Below are 24,526 nucleotides of genomic sequence, written 5' to 3' on the forward strand. Positions count from 1 at the left end.
TGAAACTTTTGGGAAAGAAACAGATTTCTAAGTGCTAATATTCACTAAGTGACTGAAGTGATGTGGAATGTTCTTGCTTTTGAAACTACTCTGGCTCCTCTTAACTAAAACTACTGTGGAACTTTGAGGAAAGCAGAAAAAAACTCCTCCTTGCCTCTAAATTATTCAAATTGAGCTTAATAATTAAGTGTTTGGCTTTTAATCACCCAGACATGCTAAAAGGTTGTAACAGAGTTTTTCCAAGGGGGAAATCCTTAACATTTCCGTTTAGCTGAATTAATGAGGATTCGGCTGTGATAGAGCACAGAGGTCTCAGATCACACAGTTACAGCTGGCCTCAGGTTATACTGGAATTATACTGCAGCTCCCTGTGCCCTGGGTAGTCTGCCCTGGCTTTGACCTCTGACCTCATCAGCCAGCTAGGTGTCTCCGACCCTATGCAGCGGTCTCTGCCAGTGGTCTCTGCCTGGGACCCTTTGTTTCTAACCTTGAAATTGTGAACCTTGTGAAATTGAAGCAATAATCTCATCACTCAAAGCTAGTGTTTCTGAGCCAATGTTCCTGATGTTAACTGGTGTTTTGTCTCTCTCACCACGTGGTAACAGTTGAACTCCTTCATGACGGAAGCCTCATTGAGGAACTCTATCCTCTCCCTCATGCTGGCTGACTCGTTGACCGTCTTGATGGCCACGCGCGTCTCTGGGTCGTCTTTAACCACGCCCTTAGCGAGGCCCTCGTACACCATGCCAAAGGAACCCTGGCCCAACTCCTTGTGCATGGTGATCTTTTCCCTGGCCACCTCCCACTCATCTGGAACATACACTGAACACAGGAGGAGAGGACAATCAGAGACAGACACAAAACACCATCACCCGAGGAGACCTTGACAGTCGGACATTTTGCATTTATAATGACACTGTAGGTGTTCAGATGGTTCTTACTCTCAGCAGCACTGAAGTACTCAGGGTTGACAGAAGCATAGAGGACACCATTCCCCAGCCTGTCACTGTTCCTGTGGACACAAACATATCTGTGTGAGCCAGTGGAGGCAGCTTCGGCAACAGATAAATGGGATCGTTCATTCAGCAGAAAAGCCGACAATCTTATGAACTGCAGGCAGGAAAATGATCACAATAGCACTATTATATTATTAAACTGATTAATATCGCACTAGTCAAACATTTTGTTACAGAGACACAGTTGTTTGTTATAGTGATCATTCAGCTCCTCTTACCTTTTTTTGTTGATAAAAAAGAGTGCCGTGATGAGGCTGGCAATAAGGATTATCACTATGATGGGGATGATGATGACCAGATAGAACGTGATGTCGTAGTCCCCTGCAACAAGATGATAACAGAACAACTATTCAAATCTGACCAATGAGAAAAGGAGGATTTAACAGAAATATAATTTCTGGGCATGAAAATCATCCATATAAAAGGCATTTTAATGAGGAAATACAGGTGTTCTCCATACGTGTGCGTGGGGTCACGTAGAAGGACACTGGCTCAGTCCAGGACCCGTTTCCTGCCAGGGAGGTGGCACGCACGCGAGCAGAGTAGTTCCCAGAGCCCAGGTTGGTCAGACGAGCTCCTTTGTGCACTCTGTAGTGCTGGCGTGACACACACTCATGTTTCTCAGGCTGGAAAACACACACACACAGACAAAGTGTCAACCTGATGTCTGAGGGCCACAGTGGGTTGAAGGGTTGAGGCCCTGCAGAAGTCCCAGGTGCCCTGGCCCATACAGACTCACCTCGGTGCTTTGGCGAAACTTAATCTCATACATCAGGATGAGACCGTTGGGGTTGACAGGCTCCGGCCACCTCAGCAGCACCGACCCCTCCACCTTCTCATCCCTCTCCTGATTCACCGTGCCTGGCATGTCATCCGCTTTGTCTGATGGGCAGAGACACAGACACTAAATATCAGATGTCTTCCTACACATAAGCCATTTCCAAAAAGGCACAGTTAGCCTAGAACAGATGGCCATGGTCAAGGTGTTGTTGTTGAAGCCTTTGTGTCTAGCGTCGTCTGTGTCTGTGTGTGTGACTGCCTCACCTGCAGGTTTGGTCCTGGAAAACACGAAGGCTCCAGCACTGCAGCGGTGGACCTCCTGGTTACAGGCGTGGATGTCGATGCGGTAGACAGTGAAGGGCTGTAGGTTGACGATCTCTATAAACTCTGTCTTGCTCCGGTCCTCCATGAAGGGGAACTCCCTCTCGGGGGATTCTCCGTCTGTCCCATTACCCTCCAGGCCTGTGGTGTTGCCACCCCGCGCCAAAGTGCTGTTTGCCACCCCAAATAGATCCCTACGCCGCCGGTCTGGGGGCCTGAAGGACAAAGGGGGTTGCATAAAGAAATGCTAGAGAGAGAGACCCACTGACTCACTGTAGCAGAAAAGGCACGTGTGGCAAAGAAAGACAAAGGATAAGAGACAAAGGTTGAGGAGAAGAAGGAGTGGAGAAGATGTGTGGGCTTTCAGCACTATGGAAGGGAGCTGAGGCACAGTTAAAGAGGAGAGAGGGGAATATCAAGTCAGCTAGCCATACAGTAATATTGTGGTTCTCAACTGGTTTTGCCTTGGGACCCAAATTGAACGAGGTTGTCTCCGTTGCCACCTAATATTCATATTGCGAAAAATACAAAATGGAAAACTATTTTTAATGCTATATTGATAGTAAATGTAGCAATTATATGACAAGGGAACAACATTCCCACCTCTTTCATTGTCAAGAATGAAATCATTCCCATGTTCTTGATGAAGAATGTTAATAAACTCATTGGTTTGAGAGCACAAAACCAACCAAAATAGTGCTCCTAATAGCTCTATATTGAAAATTCTGCGATATAATTTTTTAAATCTGAGATTAAATTTAAAAACTTTTAAGTTCATTATCATTTCTACACACTTCTTGCTGTTTTAAAAAAAAACTCTGCGACCCATTCAAAACCTCCCGGTCGCAACCCACCAGTTGAGAATCGCTGCAGTAATATATTCTGGAACACCATATTGTACATACAGTATACTGTAGCCTTCATACCGAGCCCACATGTCATTGACACGAGTCACACTGAGCAAAAGCCTCCCCTTCAACCTCACTGGACAGGGCGGGGTCCACTACAGGAATATAATATGGGAATAAGAAGTAGTAATAAGTACTATCAAGCAGTAAAATGACCATTTCCAGTGGGATACAACTTAACTGAGAGTAGATTACATTATGTTGAAGTGGCCTGGTTGTATTTGTTGTTGCAGTGTGTCTGTCCAGCTGCAGGGGCCTGCTCCCTGTGGAGCTGTGTGGTGTGATGAGGTCACAGAGGTGGGACAGAGGTGCAGAGAGAGCACACATCCACACACTGTCAGCACCATGCCTGTCCATACAGACCCCTACCGACTCTGTTAGCCTACATGTATGTCCTCATCCACAGGACAAATGCACTTTTCAAGGGAAAGTTATGGGAGAATAATGACCACATGTTTGATGCATAGAGAGGCGTTTTTTTTGCATGATACTAAAATAAGGCAAATAAAGCAATAAACATGAAATCAAATGGTACATTCCGTCAAAAAGAGCAAACAAGAGAACCTGCAACAGGACTGCAGCCCTCTTTCATGGAGTGATGGAGATGGTTGTAAACACAATGATGAGGATGATGAGGAGGATGATGGTGTGAGCCACAGAAGCTGGAGAGCCGGCCGGCTGCAAGTGGACCCTGGCTGGAGCCACTGACAACATGCAGGCAGCGGTAGCAGTAGCAGATCACCAGACACTACTAGGCGGGGCCACTGGGACTCCACAACACACGGGGCGCTGTGCCGATACCGAGAGGAGCAGACCTTACCTAGAGTCACCTTTAGGAGACGTGTAACGACTGGCTCTCTCTGGGTCTCTGAAAAAATTCAACAGTCAGCCACAGGCGGCTGGTGGCACTTTAATTGGGGAGGACGAGCTCAAAGTAATGGCTGAAACAGAATAAATGGAATGGTATCGAACTAATCAAACACATGGTTCCCATGTGTTTGAAACCATTCCGATCTGTCCATTCCAGCCATTATTATGAACCGTCCTCCCCTCAGCAGCCTCCTGTGCAGTCAGCCCACAGTGCAGTCAACTGAGGTAAGGAGAATACAGGACTGTCTGACAGTGGTGGGATGTGCTGTGTATATGTTGGCTTAAACAACAATGAATCCAGAACATATTTAGATTCATAGGGTGTTTACAGTACACATGAACAAGATAAAGTAAATATGTAAAGAGTCTTTAAGGAGAGATAAATTCATTAGTGAATGAAAGTGACTGTGATGGATGAGTGTGTCTGAAATGACTGTGATCTCCTGAGTATCTCTCTCTAACTCCACCTAACAGTACAGGCCAGCAGGGTTCACTCAGGAATACAAGAGAATGTGGTTTCTGCTTTATTTTACATTCCAACATCTAGACCTTCAGAAATACTGTACAAAGCCAATGTTCTCTCAGAACTATTCCTCTAAAAAAATGACAAATATGAGCGGGTGACAAAAGACCTTGAGACTGACCGGGCACCCACGGGAAAAAAGTATTTACCGTGAGTGGAAAAACACAAACAGGCACAGACAGGCACACAGATCTGTGGGAAGAAAACAGAAGCCATCGCACACCTCTGTCAACATTCCATCCTGAAAGTTTTAACTGCTCCAGCAAAGTCCACGGTGCACAGCGCTCCAAAACAATAAGTTACTATTAACAATACACAACAGCACTGAGGACTGGCAGAGCTTTAATGAACATCTTGTATAAGAGACAAGTGCATGGAAGGGAGCACGAGACAGCCTGGCATTGAAGACTGGTTCGCCCCAAGATGAATAAGAGGGGTGATGGGTAGACGCCCCCATGTGCCAATTTGCCCAGGAGAGGGGACAGATGGCTGGGTTGCCAGAGAGCTACGAGGCAGAGCAGAGCAGAGCAAAGCAGACCTGTCCTCAAATGAACTTTAGACAGAGGACTGATACTGAAGCGTGACCTTCTAATCAGGCGCTGCTGACTGCAGCTGGTGTACTCCCTCCCCAGCTCCCCTCCTAAAAAAATACCTCCCTCTTTCTCACCTTTACGCTGTACGAAGGATCCTAAGAGAGACATGACTGCACCCTCTGTCTGGAGCCAGAACAGTGTGATTTAGCGGTACTCTTTTACCACAGCAGCTGAACATAGCAGCCTCTCATGCCAGTGAAAAGAGAGGCCAGAGAAAGGACACTTTTTTCTACTTCATGATCATATACAATATGAAAGCACAGCTGTGATGGCGAGTGCTCTCTGAAGGACATACAGGGTGATAAGCAGATGGTAAGGGCAGTGCCAACTGCCATCAACAGGAAAAACACAGGAACCTTCGCTGTACTTCTCAATGTCCTTCTGTGTGTCCTTGTACTTCTCAATGTCCTTGTCCATCATGAGTTAGGTGATGTCATGGTTGCAACAACCCAATCAGCTGATGTCCACTCAGTGAATCTGAAAGGTTGTCACCCATCCCTGTCCCCTGACTACTCTCGTCTACTTCTCCAGCCAGTCAGTCTGTCTTGCTGAATGGTGTTCACTGGTCTGGCCAGCTTTAAGGGGATCTTCCCTTTCTCTCCTCATTCATTTGAATTCCAGATGGCTTCTCTGTACATTTCCTGGCAGCCGGTCACTCCGAACCATGCAGCGGACAAAGAGAGCATGTGAGGGAAGGAGGAGGGAGAGCAGCGAGGAGGGCGACAGAATGGAAAACATTTCCTCTTCTCTCTGTTTCTGTTTCCCCCTCCCTTTCCCCTTCTCTGTTAACCCTGGACTTTTGAGAAAAAAAATTGCACTCATTCAGAGGCACTTCCCTAGAGTGTTTTGTGATAATGCTGGTTCTGTTGTGGTGGAGTACCTGTGCATACACAAGCATAGTCCTTAGCGGCAGGCCAGAGACCTGGCACTCCTCGGTTTCCTAGACAACTATAACAAATCAACAAGAGAGTGAAAGAAAACAATTAGTAACAATACTGCCCTACCAAGCAAAAAGGCAGTAACTGCTCACTTGGTCGAAAAAGGAGTTAATGTCATTTCTGCTACTGTAACGTTCTTCGTCGGGCGAAAGAGAGGAGGACCAAAATGCAGCGTGATGATTATCCATTTTAATGAACACGAATAATCTAACAAAACACGAGAACGAAACGAAACAGTCCTGAACAGTGAAAATTATCACACGGTCCCGTGTGGCTCAGTTGGTAGAGCATGGCGCTTGCAACGCCAGGGTTGTGGGTTTGTTTCCTACGGGGGGCCAGTACAAAAAAGTATGAATGTATGTGCTTGTAAGTCGCTCTGGATAAGAGCGTCTGCTAAATGACTTAAATGTAAATGTAAAATACAAAAACACAGGAACAATCACCCACAACCCACAATACAAAACAGGCTACCTAAATATGGTTCCCAATCAGAGACAACGACTAACACCTGCCTCTGATTGAGAACCATATCAGGCCAAACACATAGAAATAGACAAACTAGACATACAACATAGAATGCCCACTCAGATCACACCCTGACCAAACAAAACATAGAAACATACAAAGCAAACTATGGTCAGGGCGAGACAGCTACATTAAATACATGCTTAATCATGTGGACAAGTATCCTGCCTCTATTGTATTGTGTTTTGGAGAAAATGGCGGTCATGTGAGCAGTAACTGCACTCGGTTACTGTGAAACCGAGGTAAATAAAAGCAATTTTTCTCAGTTCCACGCTATGAGCAGTTACTGCCTTTTTGCTTGGTAGGGCAGAATAGTGGTCTTGTTTTATTGTTTGTTTTAATACTGTGAAAGAGAGCATCACAGAGGTGAAGGAAAGGGCATCATAACATTATATAAATGCATGAGCTTAGCCCAGCAGGTGATGAAGAGCATACTGTACTAAGCAGGCTGGCGTCAGGGCAAGATATAAACACTGGAATGTATCAAGCACCAGAGAAGTCTATGGAGGTTAACAAGTGCATTAGAATTTGTTTTCCATTCAATTTGTTTTGCGATGAAATGGTACTAATTCAGTGAATACTCAAACCTGTACCCTGAATACACTGAGTACACAAATGCAGTATCACTCATGCACTCAATCACCTCACACACACAGACACACACAGGGCCTGATCTGCCATCTGGTATGGAGAAACAAGTGGCCTGAGTTAACCCTGAAAAATGATCAATTTCAAAACACAATGAGTACATCTGTGTGTGTATGACATAGAGTGAATGTGTGTGTGGAAATGGGTTGGAGTCTTTGAAACTGTAAAGCATCCGTAGCCATGAGAAGGTAAAATGATAACACAACACAGATGTCGTTCCCCATTCTGGCAAACAAAAGGCTAACGGGCTGAAAGGGTGCAGCCAGCCCAGCGAGCAGAGTGCAGCGCAGGCCCTTCAGACTCATTAATCACATCCCTCTCCCTGGGTTTGTTTGTGCTGCCTAAATTACAGCCTGCTAGGCCTTAATATCCGCCGCCGCCGTCGTCATGGCGATGGAAAAGCCACAAGTGCCGTAAGCAGGCATTGAATTCCTGCTCCCCATGTTTCTCCCTGTCAGGCAGGGTCCTCTGACACAGCTACAGCCCAGCAGCCCTACACCCTCCTCCCCTCCCTCCAAACCCTCATGACGTTTAGATCCTGTCAGTCCCAGTCTCAAGGCTAGGTAATTACAGCCCAAATGCCTCCTGATCCTGGATCTCTCTCTGGGCTATTAAAGCAAACAGGACCCAGACTGTGAGCTCAGCTCTTTGATAATAATCGACAAAGTCTCAGAGAAGGGTTTGGTCGAAAAGCTGTAATCAAATGGGGGAGGTTATAGCCAGCGCTTTAATATCACACTGTTGAATGATCTCTCACCATAGAGAAAGCCTGCCTGCTGCCTGGCACCTACCTGGGGGTGAAGATGGAGTTGTGCAGGAAGTTCTCAAAGACTTTGCGGTAGGAGGCGTCGTCTATCTCTGCCTTCAGGTCCTCCTTGGTTTTGGGGCAGGGGCAGCAGGGGCCCTTGTCCCCCCCAGACAGGTCAGGCTTGGTGGGCTTGGTGTCCTCCTCCATGTCTGCCAACCCCGTGGCTGAGATTCTAATGGGGATCTTCAGCTCTTTTGTTGAGAGTTGGAGGGGAACAGGACCCGTTAGCAAATGACAGCATTCACCAAAGAAAGCAAAAATGAAAAGGAATTAGGTGGTGTTGTGAGGGAAATCTTATGTTTGTGTAACAAATCAATGATTCTTTTCTAATAACTAATTAGCTGGGTTCATGTAGGTAACTGACTGATCGTGTATGGAGGAATCCTCACTATCACTGATAAGCAACTTGGCAGTACACCCAGAATATTGCTATGAGAACAACCAAGGTATCTCGGTTTTAAGGTCTCAACTTGGAGAGAGAAAGCCTCGTGAGGTATTGGTCAGTCACATGTGCGAGCCACCAGTAATGATGAATTAATAATGCTAAATCATGCATACATAACTTGTCTGTGTATAGCGGTGTCATGACGTTGCCTGTTTGGGTATAGCAAGCCCCATCCCCCTCTCCCTACCACTCCCTGCCTCCCCCTTTCCTCCTTCAACTAGGTTGCTGTGGTCAGAGAGACGTCGTAAATTCCTGAGAATCTCCTCATGGACACACAGTATTAGAGAGAGGGTACACATTCATAGTGAACAAAGGAAATCCTTCCACCTCACAGAACTTGAGGTAAGAACACATTCCATGTTCCGGAAAAAGTATAAAAGATCGGTGAAGATTCCAGCTATTAACTGGTCTGTTTGTCACAACTTGGGGAAACTCATGGGAGACTGTGTGGCTACATTACCATACAGCTGTTTATATAATAGCCTCAGATATGAGGTTTACATCTAATTGTTGTATAAGATGAATGAGTGAGTATGATACTGTTTGTATAATTGTGTAATATGATTTTGGACTGTTTAATGAAGAAAAATACAATTCCCTTTTGATTTGAACTAAATCAGAGGACTGCCCCTGAGCCCAGTTGGGTCAGACATCCTGGGACAGCCCTTTCTGCAATTCTGAATAAAAACCCAACTCTGAGAAATTATCACTAGACCATGTTTTTCTCCATTAGGAGGGGAACGAAGGTTGTGGACCATTGTTGAATCTTTTAACCATACCACGTGGTTAAACTCTTATACTATCGATACCGACAGAATAAGAACAAGTCTTTGATATTGATTACTAGTCTGCAGATAGGAATTCAGTATCATTGAACGCGAAGAACGACAACCGCCGAAACATCCATTCTATAACGAATGTCACTCTGAACTATCCACAATAACCACGACAGAGAGAGGGAGAGAGCGGACGAAACTCTCCAACAGAAACTAACTTTTCACCAGCGATCAAGACGACACACTGAGTGTAAATATATATATATTGATTGCAATTGTTCCCGAATGAGTGAGCGTTCATGTGTAAAAGATTAGCATGTCAATTGTTATAATTATGAACTCTGTAGTGACTTCTTGGTCGACCCCCCCCATTTCCCCTTTGTCTAACAAGCCGCCATGTCGGTTTAGCCCACTAGGGCATGTTCTCCTATCATTTCATGTAACCATTATAAGTTTGTTTGTTTGTTTATGCATTTCTGTGAATTACTTAGTTAGTAATAAATAAATGATTTAAGACTATTGATATATGGATGACTCATAGTGAAGACTGGGTTCGTGCAGATAACCAACAATTTACGACGTTTGGAATGAGACTAACATGAGGTAAAATAAATAAATCATTAATCAGAAGACTGTCGATCAGATATGAGAATATCTGAAAGGTTATATTGGGAAATTATAACTTTGTAATCTGAATACTTTCCCTGGTGCCCCAACTTCCTAGTTAATTAGTTACGTTACTATTTAGTTGATCGCGTAATAACTGATTACAGAGAATCTTTGATAAAAACAAGTCTTCAATTTAATGATAGTAAAGACACGACAGCGGTATATAAGACAACTGCTGGGAATGATCCAGCGGAGTTTCTGATAGACCTGTACGGTGTGCAGAATTTGTTGTAACCTCTCCAGCTTGCTGATAATAAAGAGTGATTCATTTAAGATTGACTTCAGGTGTCCCTGGTGTTGAATTTCCACCAGAGTGTGTACAGAGCATTATAATACTAGAGGAGGAGAGATACCTACAGTTTGGACTCCATAATTCACAAAGATGAAAAGTAGACAAAGGAAGAGAAAGAGGAGGGGTTGGAATGCTGACCTTTGGAGCAGTAGTTGTGTTGGTACAGCTCCTTGTCTTCAGCTTGCTGCTGCCAGCGGATCAGGTAAAAAGTGAGATTGCCGTTAGGGTTGAGGGGAGGCGACCATTTCACCACCAGCTTGGAGGACGAGTTGGAATACGCCCGGGTATCCATTGGCATAGACGGCTCTGTGACAAAATCACACAAATGTTTAAATGCTGTGAGTGGTGTTTACTACACTGAACCAAAATATAAACACAACATGCAACAATTACAAAGATTTTACTGAGTTACAGTTCATATAAGGAAATCAGTCAATTGAAATGAAATCATTAGGCCCTAATCTATGGATTTCACATGACTGGGCATACAGATATGCATCTGTTGGTCACCTTAAAAAAGGTATGGGTGTGGATCAGAAAACCTGTCAGTATCTGGTGTGACCACCATTTGCATCATGCAGTGCATCTCCTTCGCATAGAGTTGATCAGGCTGTTGATTGTGGCCTGTGGAATGTTGTCCCACCTCCTCAATGGCTGTGCAAAGTTGCTGGATATTGGCAGGAACTGGAACACGCTGTCGTACACGTTGATCCAGAGCATCCCAAACATTCTTAATGGGTGTTTTGTCTGGTGAGTATCCAGGCCATAGAAGATCTGGGAGATTTTCAGCTTGCGGCATGGGGCCGTGTATTATCATGCTGAAACATGACGTGATGGCGGCGGATGAATGGCAAGACAATGGGCCTCAGGATCTGGTCATGGTATCTCTGTGTATTCAAATTGCCATCGATAAAATGCAATTGTGTTTGTTGTTCATAGCTTATGCCTGCCAATACCATAACACAACTACACCGCCACCATGGGGCACTCTGTTCACAACATTGAAATCAGCAAACCGGTCGGCCACACGACGCCTGTCTGCCATCTGCCCAGTACAGTGGAAACAGGGATTCATTGGTAAAGAGCACACGTCTCCAGTGTGCCAGTGACTATCAAAGGTGAGAATTTGCCCACTGAAGTCAGTTATGATGCTGAACTGCAGTCAAGTCAAGACCCTGGTGAGGACAATGAGCACACAGATGAGCTTACCGGAGATGGTTTTTGACAGTTTGTGCAGAAATTCTTTGGTTGTGCAAACCCACCGTTTCATCAGCTGTCCGTGTGGCTGGTCTCAGACGATCCCGCAGATGAAGAAGCCGGATGTGGAGGTCCTGAGCTGGCGTGGTTACACGTGGTCTGTGGTTGTGAGGCCGGTTGGACGCACTGCCAAATTCTCAAAAACGACGTTGGAGGTGGCTTATGGTAGTGAAATGAACATTAAATTCTCTGGCAACAGCTCTGGTGGACATTCCTGCAGTCAGCATGCCAATTGCATTTTCCCTCAACTTGCGACATCTGTGGCATTGTGTTTTGTGACAAAACGGAACATTTTAGAGTGTCCTTTTATTGTCCACAGCCCAAGGTGCACCTGTGTAATTATCACACTGTTTAATCAGCTTCTTGATATGCCACACCTGTCAGTTGGATGGATTATCTTGGCAAAGAAGAAATGTTCACAAACAGGGATATAAACAAAATTGTGCACATTTGAAAGAAATAAGCTTTTCGTGCATATAGAACATTTCTGGGATATTTTATTTTACATGTTGTGTTTATATATATTTTTGTTCAGTGTATAATGTTTTAAATGTGTTGTTTTCATGAACCTTAAAATAAGAGTGATACATTTCCTTATTGAAAGTTCTGATAAGAAGTGTTTCATTTTATCTTGGGTGAAAACATGTCCATGGCTGAGGCGACCTGCTGCTGTGTACAGTAGCTGTACTGTAGTCTAGTCTGTGTACAGCAGCTGTATAGTGTCTTACCTGAGGGGCTGGTGCGTATATAGACCACGTCACTCTTGGCTCCAGGGATGTGTTTGTCCTCCACCACCAGGGTGATGGCCTTGACAAAGATGGCGTATTGGGTCCAGGGCTTCAGTGGGGACAGCAGCACACCAGGGTCTATCTCTTTGTCTTGCGGTAGGTCCACATCAACCATGTTCCAACTGTTGGAGCCACACCCGTCCTGGCCATCAAACTCTGTGATATTCTGGTGCGGTCTGGATTGCATGGTTAAGACACCTTATGTCAATTTGGTACAGCAACTCTGTATCCACAAACACAGCAGATAATGTCCTGTCTACAAGTATAAGTATTTGGGGCGGCATGTAGCCTAGTGGTTAGCGCGTTGGGCCAGTAACCGAAAGGTTGCTAAATCGAATCCCCGAGCTGACAAGGTAAAAATCTGTTGTTCTGTCCCTGAACAAGGCAGTTAACCTACTGTTCCTAGGCCGTCATTGTGAATAAGAATTTGTTCTTAACTGACTTGCCTAGTTAAATAAAGGTTAACTAAAAAATAAAAAAAATAAAGGCTCTATGCAGTACAAAAGGGAATGGTATATCTCCATGAGAATACTTACGCTTCCTTGTAGTAGACGATGAAGCTGATGAGGTCTCTGTAGTCTGGTGGTCGGTAGCGCTCCCAAGTCAGCTTGATCCGGTTACTCATCGTGCTATTGGACTTGAACTTCAGGATATGACTCTCACCTACAAACACAAACCACACCTTAGATCAGTAGCTCCCAAACTGGTGTGTGGTAGTCCCTCCACCCCTGCCAAAAAGGAATTCAGTTCGGCTTTCAACTTACTCTTGAAAGTTGTAGCTAATAGTAGAATGCGTAAGATGCAATTTCAAAAATGGGTATTACATCATCATCATCTTCATCTTAGAGAGCTATTTATAACTTGTCAAATGTCCAGATCAACGTGAACATGTCAGCTAACTATTTTGGGATAGGTTTTTTAGCCCACAGATTTTGTAGTAATGTTTGAGTCACTCAAATATTACATGAATACACATTAGACATGTATAGAATTTCCAAAAAAATTCTGCACCCCATGACAAAATGTGAATAATTGCAGGAAACCTGCAAACAAGAGGGGGTGAACAGTTTGTTTCATGAACAGTGCTTGTGCCCATAGAAATAGACATGGCGAGGGCGCGCAGGGGAGGGGGGGCGTGGGATAATCCCCAATGCTGGAAGGGGCCTGAGTGAAAAAGTTTGAGGACCCCTGTCTTTTTTTATTTGTATTATTAGAAAGTATATATTAGGGGTAGATCAGGTTTAATGTTGCAGATAGATTGTAGCTTCCAACAACACAATTGTCTGCATCATTTCCAATCCCCCATATATATTTTTTGTAAATATACAGTACCAGTCAAAAGATTGGACACACCTACTCATTCAAGGGTTTTTCTTAACATCAACACTATGAAATAACACATATGGAATCATTTAGTGACCAAAATAGTGTTAAACAAATCAAAATATATTTTATTTTTGAGATTCTTCAAAGAAGCCAACCTTTGCCTTGATGACAGCTTTGCACAATCTTGGCATTCTTTCAACCAGCTTCATGAGGTAGTCAACTGGAATGCATTTCAATTAACAGGTGTGCCTTGTTAAAAGTTAATTTGTGGAATTTCTTTCCATAATGCGTTTGAGCCAATCAGTTATGTTGTGACAAGGTAGGGGTGGTATGCAGAAGATAGCCCTATCTGGTAAAAGACCAAGTACATATTATGGCAAGAACAGCTCAAATAAGAAAAGTGAAACAACAGTCCAACATTACTTTAAGATATGAAGGTCAGTCAATACCGAAAATGTCAGTGCTGTCGCAAAAACCATCAAACACTGTGATGAAACTGGCTCTCATGAGGACCGCCACAGGAATGGAAGACCCAGAGATTATTTCACTTATCATTCACTGTATCACAATTCCAGTGGGTCAGAAGTTTACATACACTGAGTTGACTGTGCCTTTAGACAGCTTGGAAAATTGCTGAAAATTATGTCATGGCTTTAGAAGCTTCTGATAGGTTAATTGACATCATTTGAGTCAATTGGAGGTGTACCTGTGGATCTATTTCAAGGCCTACCTTCTAACTCTGTGCCCCTTTGCTTGACATCATGGGAAAATCCAAAGAAATCAGCCAAGACCTCAGAAAAAAATTATAGACCTCCACAAGTCTGGTTCATCCTTGGGAACAATTTCCAAACGCCTGGAGGTACCACGTTCATCTGTACAAACAATAGTACGCAAGTATAAACACCATGGGACCACGCAACTGTCATACCGCTCAGGAAGGAGACGCGTTCTGTCTCCTAGAGATGAACGTACTTTGGTTCGAAAAGTGCAAATCAATCCCAGAACAACAGCAAAAACCTTGTGAAGATGCTGGAGGAAACAGGTACAAAAGTATCTATATCCACAGTAAAACGAGTCCTATATCGCTCAACAAGGTAGAAGACACTGCTCCAAAACTGCCATAAAAAAGCCAGACTACGGTTTGCAACTGCACATGGGAACAAAGATCGTACTTTTTGGAGATATGTCCTCTGGTCTGATGAAACAAAAATAGAACTGTTTGGCCATAATGACCATTGTTATGTTTGGAGGAAAAAGGGGGATGCTTGCAAGCTGAAGAACACCATCCCAACCGTGAAGCACGGGGGTGGCATCATCATGTTGTGGGGGTGCTTTGCTGCAGGAGGGGCTGGCGCACTTCATAAAGTAGATGGCATCATGAGGTAGGGAAATTATGTGGATATATTGAAGCAACATCTCAAGACATCAGTCAGGAAGTTAAAGCTAGGTCGCAAATGGGTCTTCCAAATGGACAATGACCCCAAGCATACTCCCAAAGTTGTGGCAAAATGGCTTAAGGACAACAAAGTCAAGGAATTGGAGTGGCCATCACAAAGCCCTGACATCAATCCTATAGAAAATATGTGGGCAGAACTGAAAAAGCGTGTGCGAGCAAGGAGGCCTACAAACTTGACTCAGTTACACCAGCTCTGTCAGGAGGAATGGGCCAAAATTCACCCAACTTATTGTGGGAAGCTTGTGGAAGGCTACACGAAACATTTGACCCAAGTTAAACAATTTAAAGGCAATGCTACCTAATACTAATTGAGTGTATGTAAACTTCTGACCCACTGGGAATATGATGAAAGAAATAAAAGCTGAAATAAATCATTCTCTCTACTATTATTCTAGCATTTCACATTCTTAAAATAAAGTGGTGATCCTAACTGACCTAAGACAGGGAATTTTCACTAGGATTAAATGTCAGGAATTGTGAAAAACACAGTTTAAATGTATTTGGCTTAGGTGTATGTTAACTTCCGACTTCAACTGTATATATATATATATATATATATATTTTTTTTTTTTATTGTCTGTTTAATCAGTATCTGCTTTTTTTGGTCCTACAATAATCGGTATCGGCATTGAAAAACCATAATCGGTCGACCTCTAATACACACAATATATATTTTACAGACACAATCTATTTTACAATAGTTAGATTTTGTTGGGTTAGTCCTGTCCTTCCTCTACCCTCAACCTCCCATCGATTTCTGATGTCCATCCAGTTTGATTCTATTTTCCATATGTTTTTAACTGTGCTGTTTCACAAAAGTTCTGAACCCCTGTCTTAGATAACCTCCTCACAACACATACAGAAACATTAGTTGTGATAACAGAGTGTTGCATTAGATTAAGGCTTCTTATTAAATCACATAGGTGTACTCACAGCTTGCTCTGTCTCCATTGTTGCGGAAATCGCCCTCCTCAAACTTCTCAGTGATGTCCGTCTTCTCCCACATATTGTGGATCTCAGACATGCACAGTTTGGGGTTGAAGCGGAAGGACAGCCTCCCAGCCCTGATGGTCAGGTTATGTTGGGTCCAGTCCCACAGGTACTGCAGGCGCTGGTTGTCAATGGCAGAAAAAGCATACATCCTGAGGGGAGACAACAGACAGGTGTTAACTTACTAACACACCTAGCAGCTGTGCTGGCATAGATGGGACCAAACCATTTTTTTAATCAGTCAATTTATTTACTTTAAGCACACAATAGAGCACTGAGGATAAAGTCGTCAAAATGTTGTAGAGTGGTGGCCTAGTTTTCCATCTGGTGGATATGTAAAGTGTTAAGAGGAGAAGACGTCAGAGCGGATTGTGTTTCAGTGTGCATGGGTGTGTCTGTCTAACATTGAGCTGTGCACAGAGAGAGGGCCAGAGATGAAACAGAGCGACTCAGAGCCTCTCAGCTACATGGAATACCTTGGGAACGAGCGGAATGCCAGCCCTTCTCTAGAGCATTCCTCGCACTGTAACTCTAGCCTGGGAGGGATGACAACAAGAGACCTGAGAGGCTTTCCCACGACCCTCCTGGTCATCTCCAGAAACACTCTCCCTATCTCTGACAGGGGATAGGACCCTGGTGATGTCATGCTGCAGCCAGAATAGGCTGGAACACCTGGGTTTCCATTCAGATAGAGCCCTCTGGCCACAAACTGGTTGAATCAACGTTGTTTCAATGTAATTTGTCAGCGTATTGTGACGTGGAATCTACGTGGAAAATAATGCACATTTGATTTTTTTTTAAAGTAATCAACTGCTGTGTTTAGGGTGAAATTTAAACCACAGGATTATGCCATCATGGTAACCAGTTTCCAACATAGACGATGTCAGACCTTCATTGTTATATGAACTACAAATTAATAATTGATATGTTGGATTCACATCTCCATTTCAACCAAAAATATAAGTTAAAGAATAAGACTAAATAAAATAAAGTGTTATTTAAAGTGCATTCGAAGTTTTATTTTATTTTATTTAGTCCTATTATTTAACTGAGAAGACGTGAATCTAACATATCTATTACCAATTTATCGACAACTGGAATCAAAGGAGAAGTTCGCTTTTTAATAACCAAATCTCTATTTTTGATGTAAATGACATGTTATAGAAGGGTCCAGAGTCCAAACACTTGTTTTGCATCTTTTACTTGTTTTTGAGAAACTTACCCCAACCAGCGATTCACTTCCACGTCCTCGTTGTGCGTTGCTCTGAAAAAACATCAACAAATGCTCCAAAAAAGACCCAAATACATCCTTTTAGAAACGGAAACGCTCTCAGTATAGTGATGCGGGACTTTAGATGAAATTGTGTCATTTCGAACTTTCTCCTCAACGTTATATTCCATTTTGTGCGACTCAAGCTGTTTCCCCTATCCAGCTGTTCCATTCTCTGTGTAGGCTGCTGCTAGAATGGACAGAGGTATCGCTCAAGTCGCAACAAAATGAAATATAACGTTGCGGATAAAGTTTGGAATGACGCAATTTCATGTGTACAACATTTAAAGACCTCCATCACTATACTGAGAGCCTTTCTGTTTGTTCATGTTTTTCAGAGTCCCCGTACGGCACAATGAGGATGAAGAAGTGAATCACTGGTGGAGCTATGTTTCTCAAAAACAAGTGAAATAGCGGGGGGGAAATGTCTGGACCCTTCTATAACATCCCATTTATTTAAAAAATTGAATTCTAAATTTAAATTCTAAATTCTCCTTTAAAGCTAGACTAAATCAGTGGCACAGATGGAACTATCCAAGCAGAAGATAGATCTCCTTCTAATGTTGATATCTTATTGTGTTGACAACTAAACACAATTCAATATCACTTTTGATATAGAATATATACAGTGGGGAGAACAAGTATTTGATACACTGCCGATTTTGCAGGCTTTCCTACTTACAAAGCATGTAGAGGTCTGTCATTTCTATCATAGGTACACTTCAACTGTGAGAGACGGAATCTAAAACAAAAATCCAGAAAATCACATTGTATGATTTTTAAGTAATTAATTTGCATTTTATTGCATGACATAAGTATTTGATACATCAGAAAAGCAGAAGTTAATATTTGGTACAGAAACCTTTGTTTGCAATTACAGAGATCATACGTTTCCTGTAGTTCTTGACCAGGTTTGCACACACTGCAGCAGGGATTTTGGCCCACTCCTCCATACAGACCTTCTCCAGATCCTTCAGGTTTCGGGGCTGTCGCTGGGCAATACGGACTTTCAGCTCCCTCCAAAGATTTTCAATTGGGTTCAGGTCTGGAGACTGGCTAGGCCACTCCAGGACCTTGAGATGCTTCTTACGGAGCCACTCCTTAGTTTCCCTGGCTGTGTGTTTCGGGTCGTTGTCATGCTGGAAAACCCAGCCACGACCCATCTTCAATGCTCTTACTGAGGGAAGGAGGTTGTTGGCCAAGATCTCGCGATACATGGCCCCATCCATCCTCCCCTCAATACGGTGCAGTCGCCCTGTCCCCTTTGCAGAAAAGCATCCCCAAAGAATGTTTCCACCTCCATGCTTCACGGTTGGGATGGTGTTCTTGGGGTTGTACTCATCCTTCTTCCTCCTCCAAACACGGCGAGTGGAGTTTAGACCAAAAAGCTATATTTTTGTCTCATCAGACCACATGACCTTCTCCCATTCCTCCTCTGGATCATCCAGATGGTCATTGGCAAACTTCAGACGGGCCTGGACAAGCGCTGGCTTGAGCAGGGGGACCTTGCGTGCGCTGCAGGATTTTAGTGACGGCGTAGTGAGTTACTAATGGTTCTTTGAGACTGTGGTCCCAGCTCTCTTCAGGTCATTGACCAGGTCCTGCCATGTAGTTCTGGGCTGATCCCTCACCTTCCTCATGATCATTGATGCCCCACGAGGTGAGATCTTGCATGGAGCCCCAGACCGAGGGTGATTGACCGTCATCTTGAACTTCTTCCATTTTCTAATAATTGCGCCAACAGTTGTTGACTTCTCACCAAGCTGCTTGCCTATTGTCCTGTAGCCCATCACAGCCTTGTGCAAGTCTACAATTTTATCCCTGATGTCCTTACACAGCTCTCTGGTCTTGGCCATTGTGGAGAGGTTGGAGTCTGTTTGATTGAGTGTGTGGACAGGTGTCTTTTATACAGGTAACGAGTTCAAACAGGTGCAGTTAATACAGGTAATGAGTGGAGAACAGGAGGGCTTCTTAAAGAAAAGCTAACAGGTCTGTGAGAGCTTGAATTCTTACTGGTTGGTAGGTGATCAAATACTTATGTCATGCAATAAAATGCTAATTAATTACTTAAAAATCATACAATGTGATTATCTGGATTTTTGTTTTAGATTCCGTCTCTCACAGTTGAAGTGTACCTATGATAAAAATGACAGACCTCTACATGCTTTGTAAGTAGGAAAACCTGCAAAAATCGACAGTGTATCAAATACTTGTTCTCCCCACTGTATATAGCCTATTAACTTGCCAAAAAGTTAACAAATTATATGTATGAGTCTCCTACTCAACCAAAAATAACAGTTAAATAATACGATTAAGCCAGTGGCTCAGCTGGAACTATCCAAGCAGTAGATATGCCTCTTTTAAACGTTGATATTTGGTTGTGTTGTCAACCAAATACAATTCAATATTACTCTTGTAATACAGTAAATAGCCTAAAGTTAAGGCTATCTTAAAAACGAATGTAACATTCAACCTTCAAATGAGTAACACATCAATGGCCACATTTTGAAGTTACTGTAACTATACCTTTCTTATGTAATCATATAAAGTGACCACGTGCATGTTCAAGATAGCATGCACAATCGCTGTCATATTCTGCACAGAATCGTAAATAGCATTGATCACTTGCACCATGTGCTTTTAATGTAACTTCAACTGCAATCCAGTTCTTTGATTCTGCTATTAGATGAAACACAGTGATATTAATCTGTTGTATAAATAAAGAAAATATCTGACATTGTATACCCATTGGAACTTTTCAGTGCTTTTAAATGGTTGGAAGCACAGTGATAGACATTTGGGTGACGACTGAATCAAAACTCAGGCTTTGTTTTTCGATTGGAATTTGGTTGTGTTTTTAGATGGTTGAAAGCATAGTGATAGCACATTGGAAATTCAACACATTTTTGGCTGCCTTTTTGAGTGAATATACTGTAGGTTGTAATCTCACTGATCAACGTCTCAACCAAATAATACCCAATTATCCACATTGAAATAACATGGTGTGCCCAGTGGGATAGTTCATCCACCTTTTCATTATATAACTTGGAGAGATGCCTTGTTATGGTGGTTTTGTGTGAATTCCTTTGTGCTGTAAATGTTATGGCTGGTAGCCTCTACTCATAAATAAATAATGAGTGAGGCATTCAAAACCTGCTGGGATACATTTGACATGATGGATTCCAAAAATCCATTTAAATCATCCATGTGTCAATTTTCCTGGTCAAAAATATGGCTGAACGCCGGTGACATTGGAGTGGCAACATCTTTCCTCTCTAGGCTGTGGTTCAAGGCTGACACGTCTCCAAACACATGTCAGACTCAGAGAGCAGAGAGCAGCCTGCCGTACCCTTCCATGAGCTCCTCCCCGTTGATGTAGCGCAGGCTCTTGAGGAAGGAGAGCGAGCCTAGCGTGTGGGAGTGGCGGATCCTCACGTAGCCTGTCACTGTCTGGATCAGCCCCATGAAGCTCTCCAGCTCTGAGGCGATGTTATCTGGGGAGAGGAGAGAGTCAGCAAACACTAGTCAGATACAACAGCCAGTGTGTGAGAACCACAGCTCTGAACACATCAAATCCCACCAGCAACTGTACTGCTATACTGTATGACTATACTATACTGTATGACTATACTATATGACTATACTCAATTCTCTAGAGGAGAATTACCCTGGCTCCAGCAAATCCAGAGTTGTACAAACGTTTTCATATCTAAAGATAAGCTGTAAGTCACTCTGTCAACTGAGCAAATAAATAGCATAATAGCATAATGTGATAATTGGTTTGGGGCACAGAGCAGGCAGCTGATGTAATGTTGACTCTGTGGCCCACACTAGCTCTCCCAGTGGCCCCGTGCTCTGTGTTCCCCTCCCGGTCTCTGGGGAGACAGACAGACTGGTTACTGGTACTGGTACTGGTACTCACTGCCGCGGCGGATGTTGATTTGCAGGTTGCCTTTGATGACTGTGCAGCCCATTAGAGACTGAGCAGAATCCACTGAGTCGATGGTCTTGGAGTCGCAGATCTTATCACACAAGCCATCACAGGCACTGCAGAACATACTGTGACTGAGGAAGAGAAAGGAGGGGGAGAGAAGAGGGAAACAGTCAAGAAATGACCTTAACTAAATAAAACTACAAAAAAAGACAATTTCCAAGAAGCATAATTAAGACACCTCACCCCAACTCACCTTGAAAATCCCAAACTTCCAGAAGTAAAAATGTGTCTAATTTTAGCTTTCTAAAATACAAGGACACTTTCTTTGTGAACTATGTATTTTTTATGAGTCCTCATATGAACCCATGGTTTCATGAGAAAATGACTCACTAAACAGTCCTAAAGACAAAACAAGACTGATATGGCAGAAAATATAGCAGGTTGTTGTTTTTCATCATGAATCTTGTTCTGTAGACAGCTCTGCAGTGGTCACTAGCTGGCACAGCCACAATGTCATAAAATCTTATATTAACCTCACACTAACCTTAACCTTAACTTTAAACACACTGTTAACCCTAATGCCTAACCCTAACCTTAAATTAAGACCAAAAAACACATTTTTGTTTTCATGGATTTTTACAATATAGCCAATTTTGATTTTGCAGCTGGCCTATCTAAGGCGAAATCGCTCAGTGCTGCCTCCGGGTCAAGACTCATGACTAGGCCTGTGGCGGTCACGAAATTTCGTCAGCTGGTGATTGTCAAGCAAATAACTGTTGGTCTCACTGTAATTGACAGTGAATTAACATAAAGACAATTAGCATCTCCTGGCTTCCACAAATAGCCTACAAGCCACTGATGCAGACCTTTGGAACATCAACATTTTAAAAAGTCTAATAAATCCATGCAATATAGCCTACACCTTCACAATAAATACATTATTTATATTAAACAGGTCTAAAGAAGTATGATGTAAAGAAAATGTAGTCTATTTCAGGAGAAAAGAATAGCATACTCTGAGTTGCCCTGATGTGGCTGTGCCAAATGGCTGTGGGCTACACTCATTTAGAAGAATACAATTGAACAAAGCTGAATAAAATAAAATAAAATTGTGTGCACATGTGGCTATTCTGTGTTGAGCGGTTAACAAAGAACTAGGTACTCCTATATGCTTAATTTAGAGTTATCAATGTAACTTAAGTTGTTCTACAAACGTTGGGCTGTATGTTTTGATTTTTGTAAGGCTGCATGATGAGATTCTAATGATGATTTTAAAAAAGTCGCTTGAAAGGCATGAGCTCTGCTTAGTTTTTGCGCAGGCTGTACACACTCCACTCTCATTCACAATTTTACAGGCACTTGATAATGCCTCGGATTTCACGGCGGCATCCCCTTTGTGGCCATAATGCACCCTAAAAAAATCCATGCCTTTTGAGGCCCGGAGTGCTGCGTAGTGCCCTTCTCCCTGAGTGCTGCGCAATCCGAAGCGCCTCTCACTCACATGGCTCTCCGTCACGTGATCGGTGCTTTCTCACAGGCTACTAGTGAAGACAGACACATCGGGGACGAAACTGTGCGCGTCCTTATCCAATTCCGATATTGGAAGAACTGTCCACATTTACTTTTCGTCAGCCAACAAGATAAGTAGGCCTAACGAACAGCAAAAGTACTAGCCTATGTCAATCTACTATCCCCCATAGTACAAAAGTCAACCTTTTTCATTCTGTGCGAGAAATAAATATTCCAAACATAGTCAGGTACAGTTAATACAACCACTAGCATAATTATAAAAATACATTTTTTTTTAGCAATGTGGCTGACGAAACAGAACAGAACGTTTAGCTTAAAATGTTGATAAACTATTAGGCTATTTCTTCACATTATAAGCACAGCAATACGCACATGGCAGTAAGCCATAAACGCAAATGTTCCATTAGTGCGAAAACGCCATTATCAAAAGTTACCGCAAATGCGATTATGCATGTAATGCTTTTATTATAAAGGTGCATTTTTATGGTGAAAATTATCTTCTCCAAACTTGAAACTCACGCACTGCTTATGTGTGCCAGTTAGGCTATAAACCCTTTGTAAAGCAGATTAAGGTGATCAATTTTGTTCACTTTAGTTGTGATACAAACCGTATCAAAACATATGGGCTATGCTACATGAGGTGTGCGACTATGATTCGAAAAAGTCGCAAAAGGCAGTTTCTTATGCTGGGCATCATTCCCAAGTGATAATATTTAATTCACAAGTGATATGTTAATATTGTCACTCATCAGACTATTCGTGATTTAATATTGTCTTTACATATAAAAAATAATATGTGTGTGAAATTTGTTTTGATTTGGAATGGACAATTATCATGCACCTGTCTCAAAACAGGGGCAGAGGGAAAAAATACATACACTTAAATAGCGAATGGAGGACGCTTTTCCTGTGGTTTATTTTCACGCCAGCCAGGTAGGCTATTCTCCTGTTGTAAAGATAAACAATGTGATTAATATTAGGAAAGTTGAGAAATAAATATAGTAGGCCTAGTCTATAGAAACCTGATAGGATCCTCCTCTTTTAGGAGAGGCCATCATTCTGTTTTTTTCGCACAATTGCATAGCTATAGAAATGTTGTGCAACATGAGCTCATGTGCTCTCATGAAGTGTTTTTTTTATCCCCTTTTTCTCCCCAATTTCGTGGTGTCCAATTGTAGTTAGTAGTTACTGTCTTGTCTCCTCGCTACATCTCCCGTACGGGCTCGGGAGAGACGAAGGTCGAGAGCCATGCGTCCTCCGAAACACAACCCAACCAAGCCGCACTGCTTCCTAACACAGCGCGTATCCAACCCGGAAGTCAGCCGCACCAATGTGTCGGAGGAAACACCGTACACCTAGCGACCCGGTCAGCGTGCACTGCGCCCGGCCCGCCACAGGAGTTGCTCTCTCAAGAAGTGTTTGATTAGATTTTCGATTACCTTTGCATTGAGTGATTAGAGTGATTAGAGGGACAATAGAGTGCTGAGTACCAGGCAGTTAGCAAGTTTGGTAGGCTACTAATGACCATCAGCACCATCAGAGCCTGGAGAAACTAATTACCGGGACTAAACAGTCACGTGGAAATTGACTGCCTTCGTGACTCGTGACCGCCGGTGTGGCGGTAATAACGTCACCGCAACAGCCCTACTCAATATGATGAAACCTGCAAAAAAGACTCAACATGGAAAGTTTGGAGATTGAAAAATCTAAATACGGTGATAAGTTACCCTGAGACATTAACAAAGACAGCCTCTTATTCAAAATGAATAATGTCAAACGGGGAAATGTCAAACGGGAAATGTTCTGAGTTACAGCGCTGCTATGATAAATCCCTCCTGAACGCATTCAAGCAATGTTAAGAAA

The 24,526-nt window shown here is 43.0% G+C and overlaps 1 protein-coding gene across 1 annotated transcript in view; it reads right to left on the bottom strand.

The window, feature by feature from the left end:
- LOC129867073 (insulin-like growth factor 1 receptor) overlaps positions 1-24,526 on the bottom strand; it is a 181,681-nt gene that overhangs the window by 32,012 nt on the left and 125,143 nt on the right. The window contains exons 4-16 of the mRNA XM_055940230.1: positions 21,122-21,264; positions 20,549-20,693; positions 15,873-16,081; positions 12,694-12,820; positions 12,098-12,333; positions 10,251-10,418; positions 7,914-8,121; positions 2,061-2,332; positions 1,756-1,898; positions 1,477-1,642; positions 1,235-1,337; positions 942-1,012; positions 593-822 (exon numbers count right to left, since the gene is read on the bottom strand). Of these exons, the coding sequence (XP_055796205.1) occupies positions 593-822; positions 942-1,012; positions 1,235-1,337; positions 1,477-1,642; positions 1,756-1,898; positions 2,061-2,332; positions 7,914-8,121; positions 10,251-10,418; positions 12,098-12,333; positions 12,694-12,820; positions 15,873-16,081; positions 20,549-20,693; positions 21,122-21,264 (2,221 nt within the window). The remainder of the gene's footprint in view (positions 1-592; positions 823-941; positions 1,013-1,234; positions 1,338-1,476; positions 1,643-1,755; positions 1,899-2,060; positions 2,333-7,913; positions 8,122-10,250; positions 10,419-12,097; positions 12,334-12,693; positions 12,821-15,872; positions 16,082-20,548; positions 20,694-21,121; positions 21,265-24,526) is intronic.

The sequence above is a fragment of the Salvelinus fontinalis genome, chromosome 12 (assembly GCF_029448725.1).
Source record: "Salvelinus fontinalis isolate EN_2023a chromosome 12, ASM2944872v1, whole genome shotgun sequence".
In the NCBI taxonomy this organism is placed as follows: Eukaryota; Metazoa; Chordata; class Actinopteri; order Salmoniformes; family Salmonidae; genus Salvelinus; species Salvelinus fontinalis.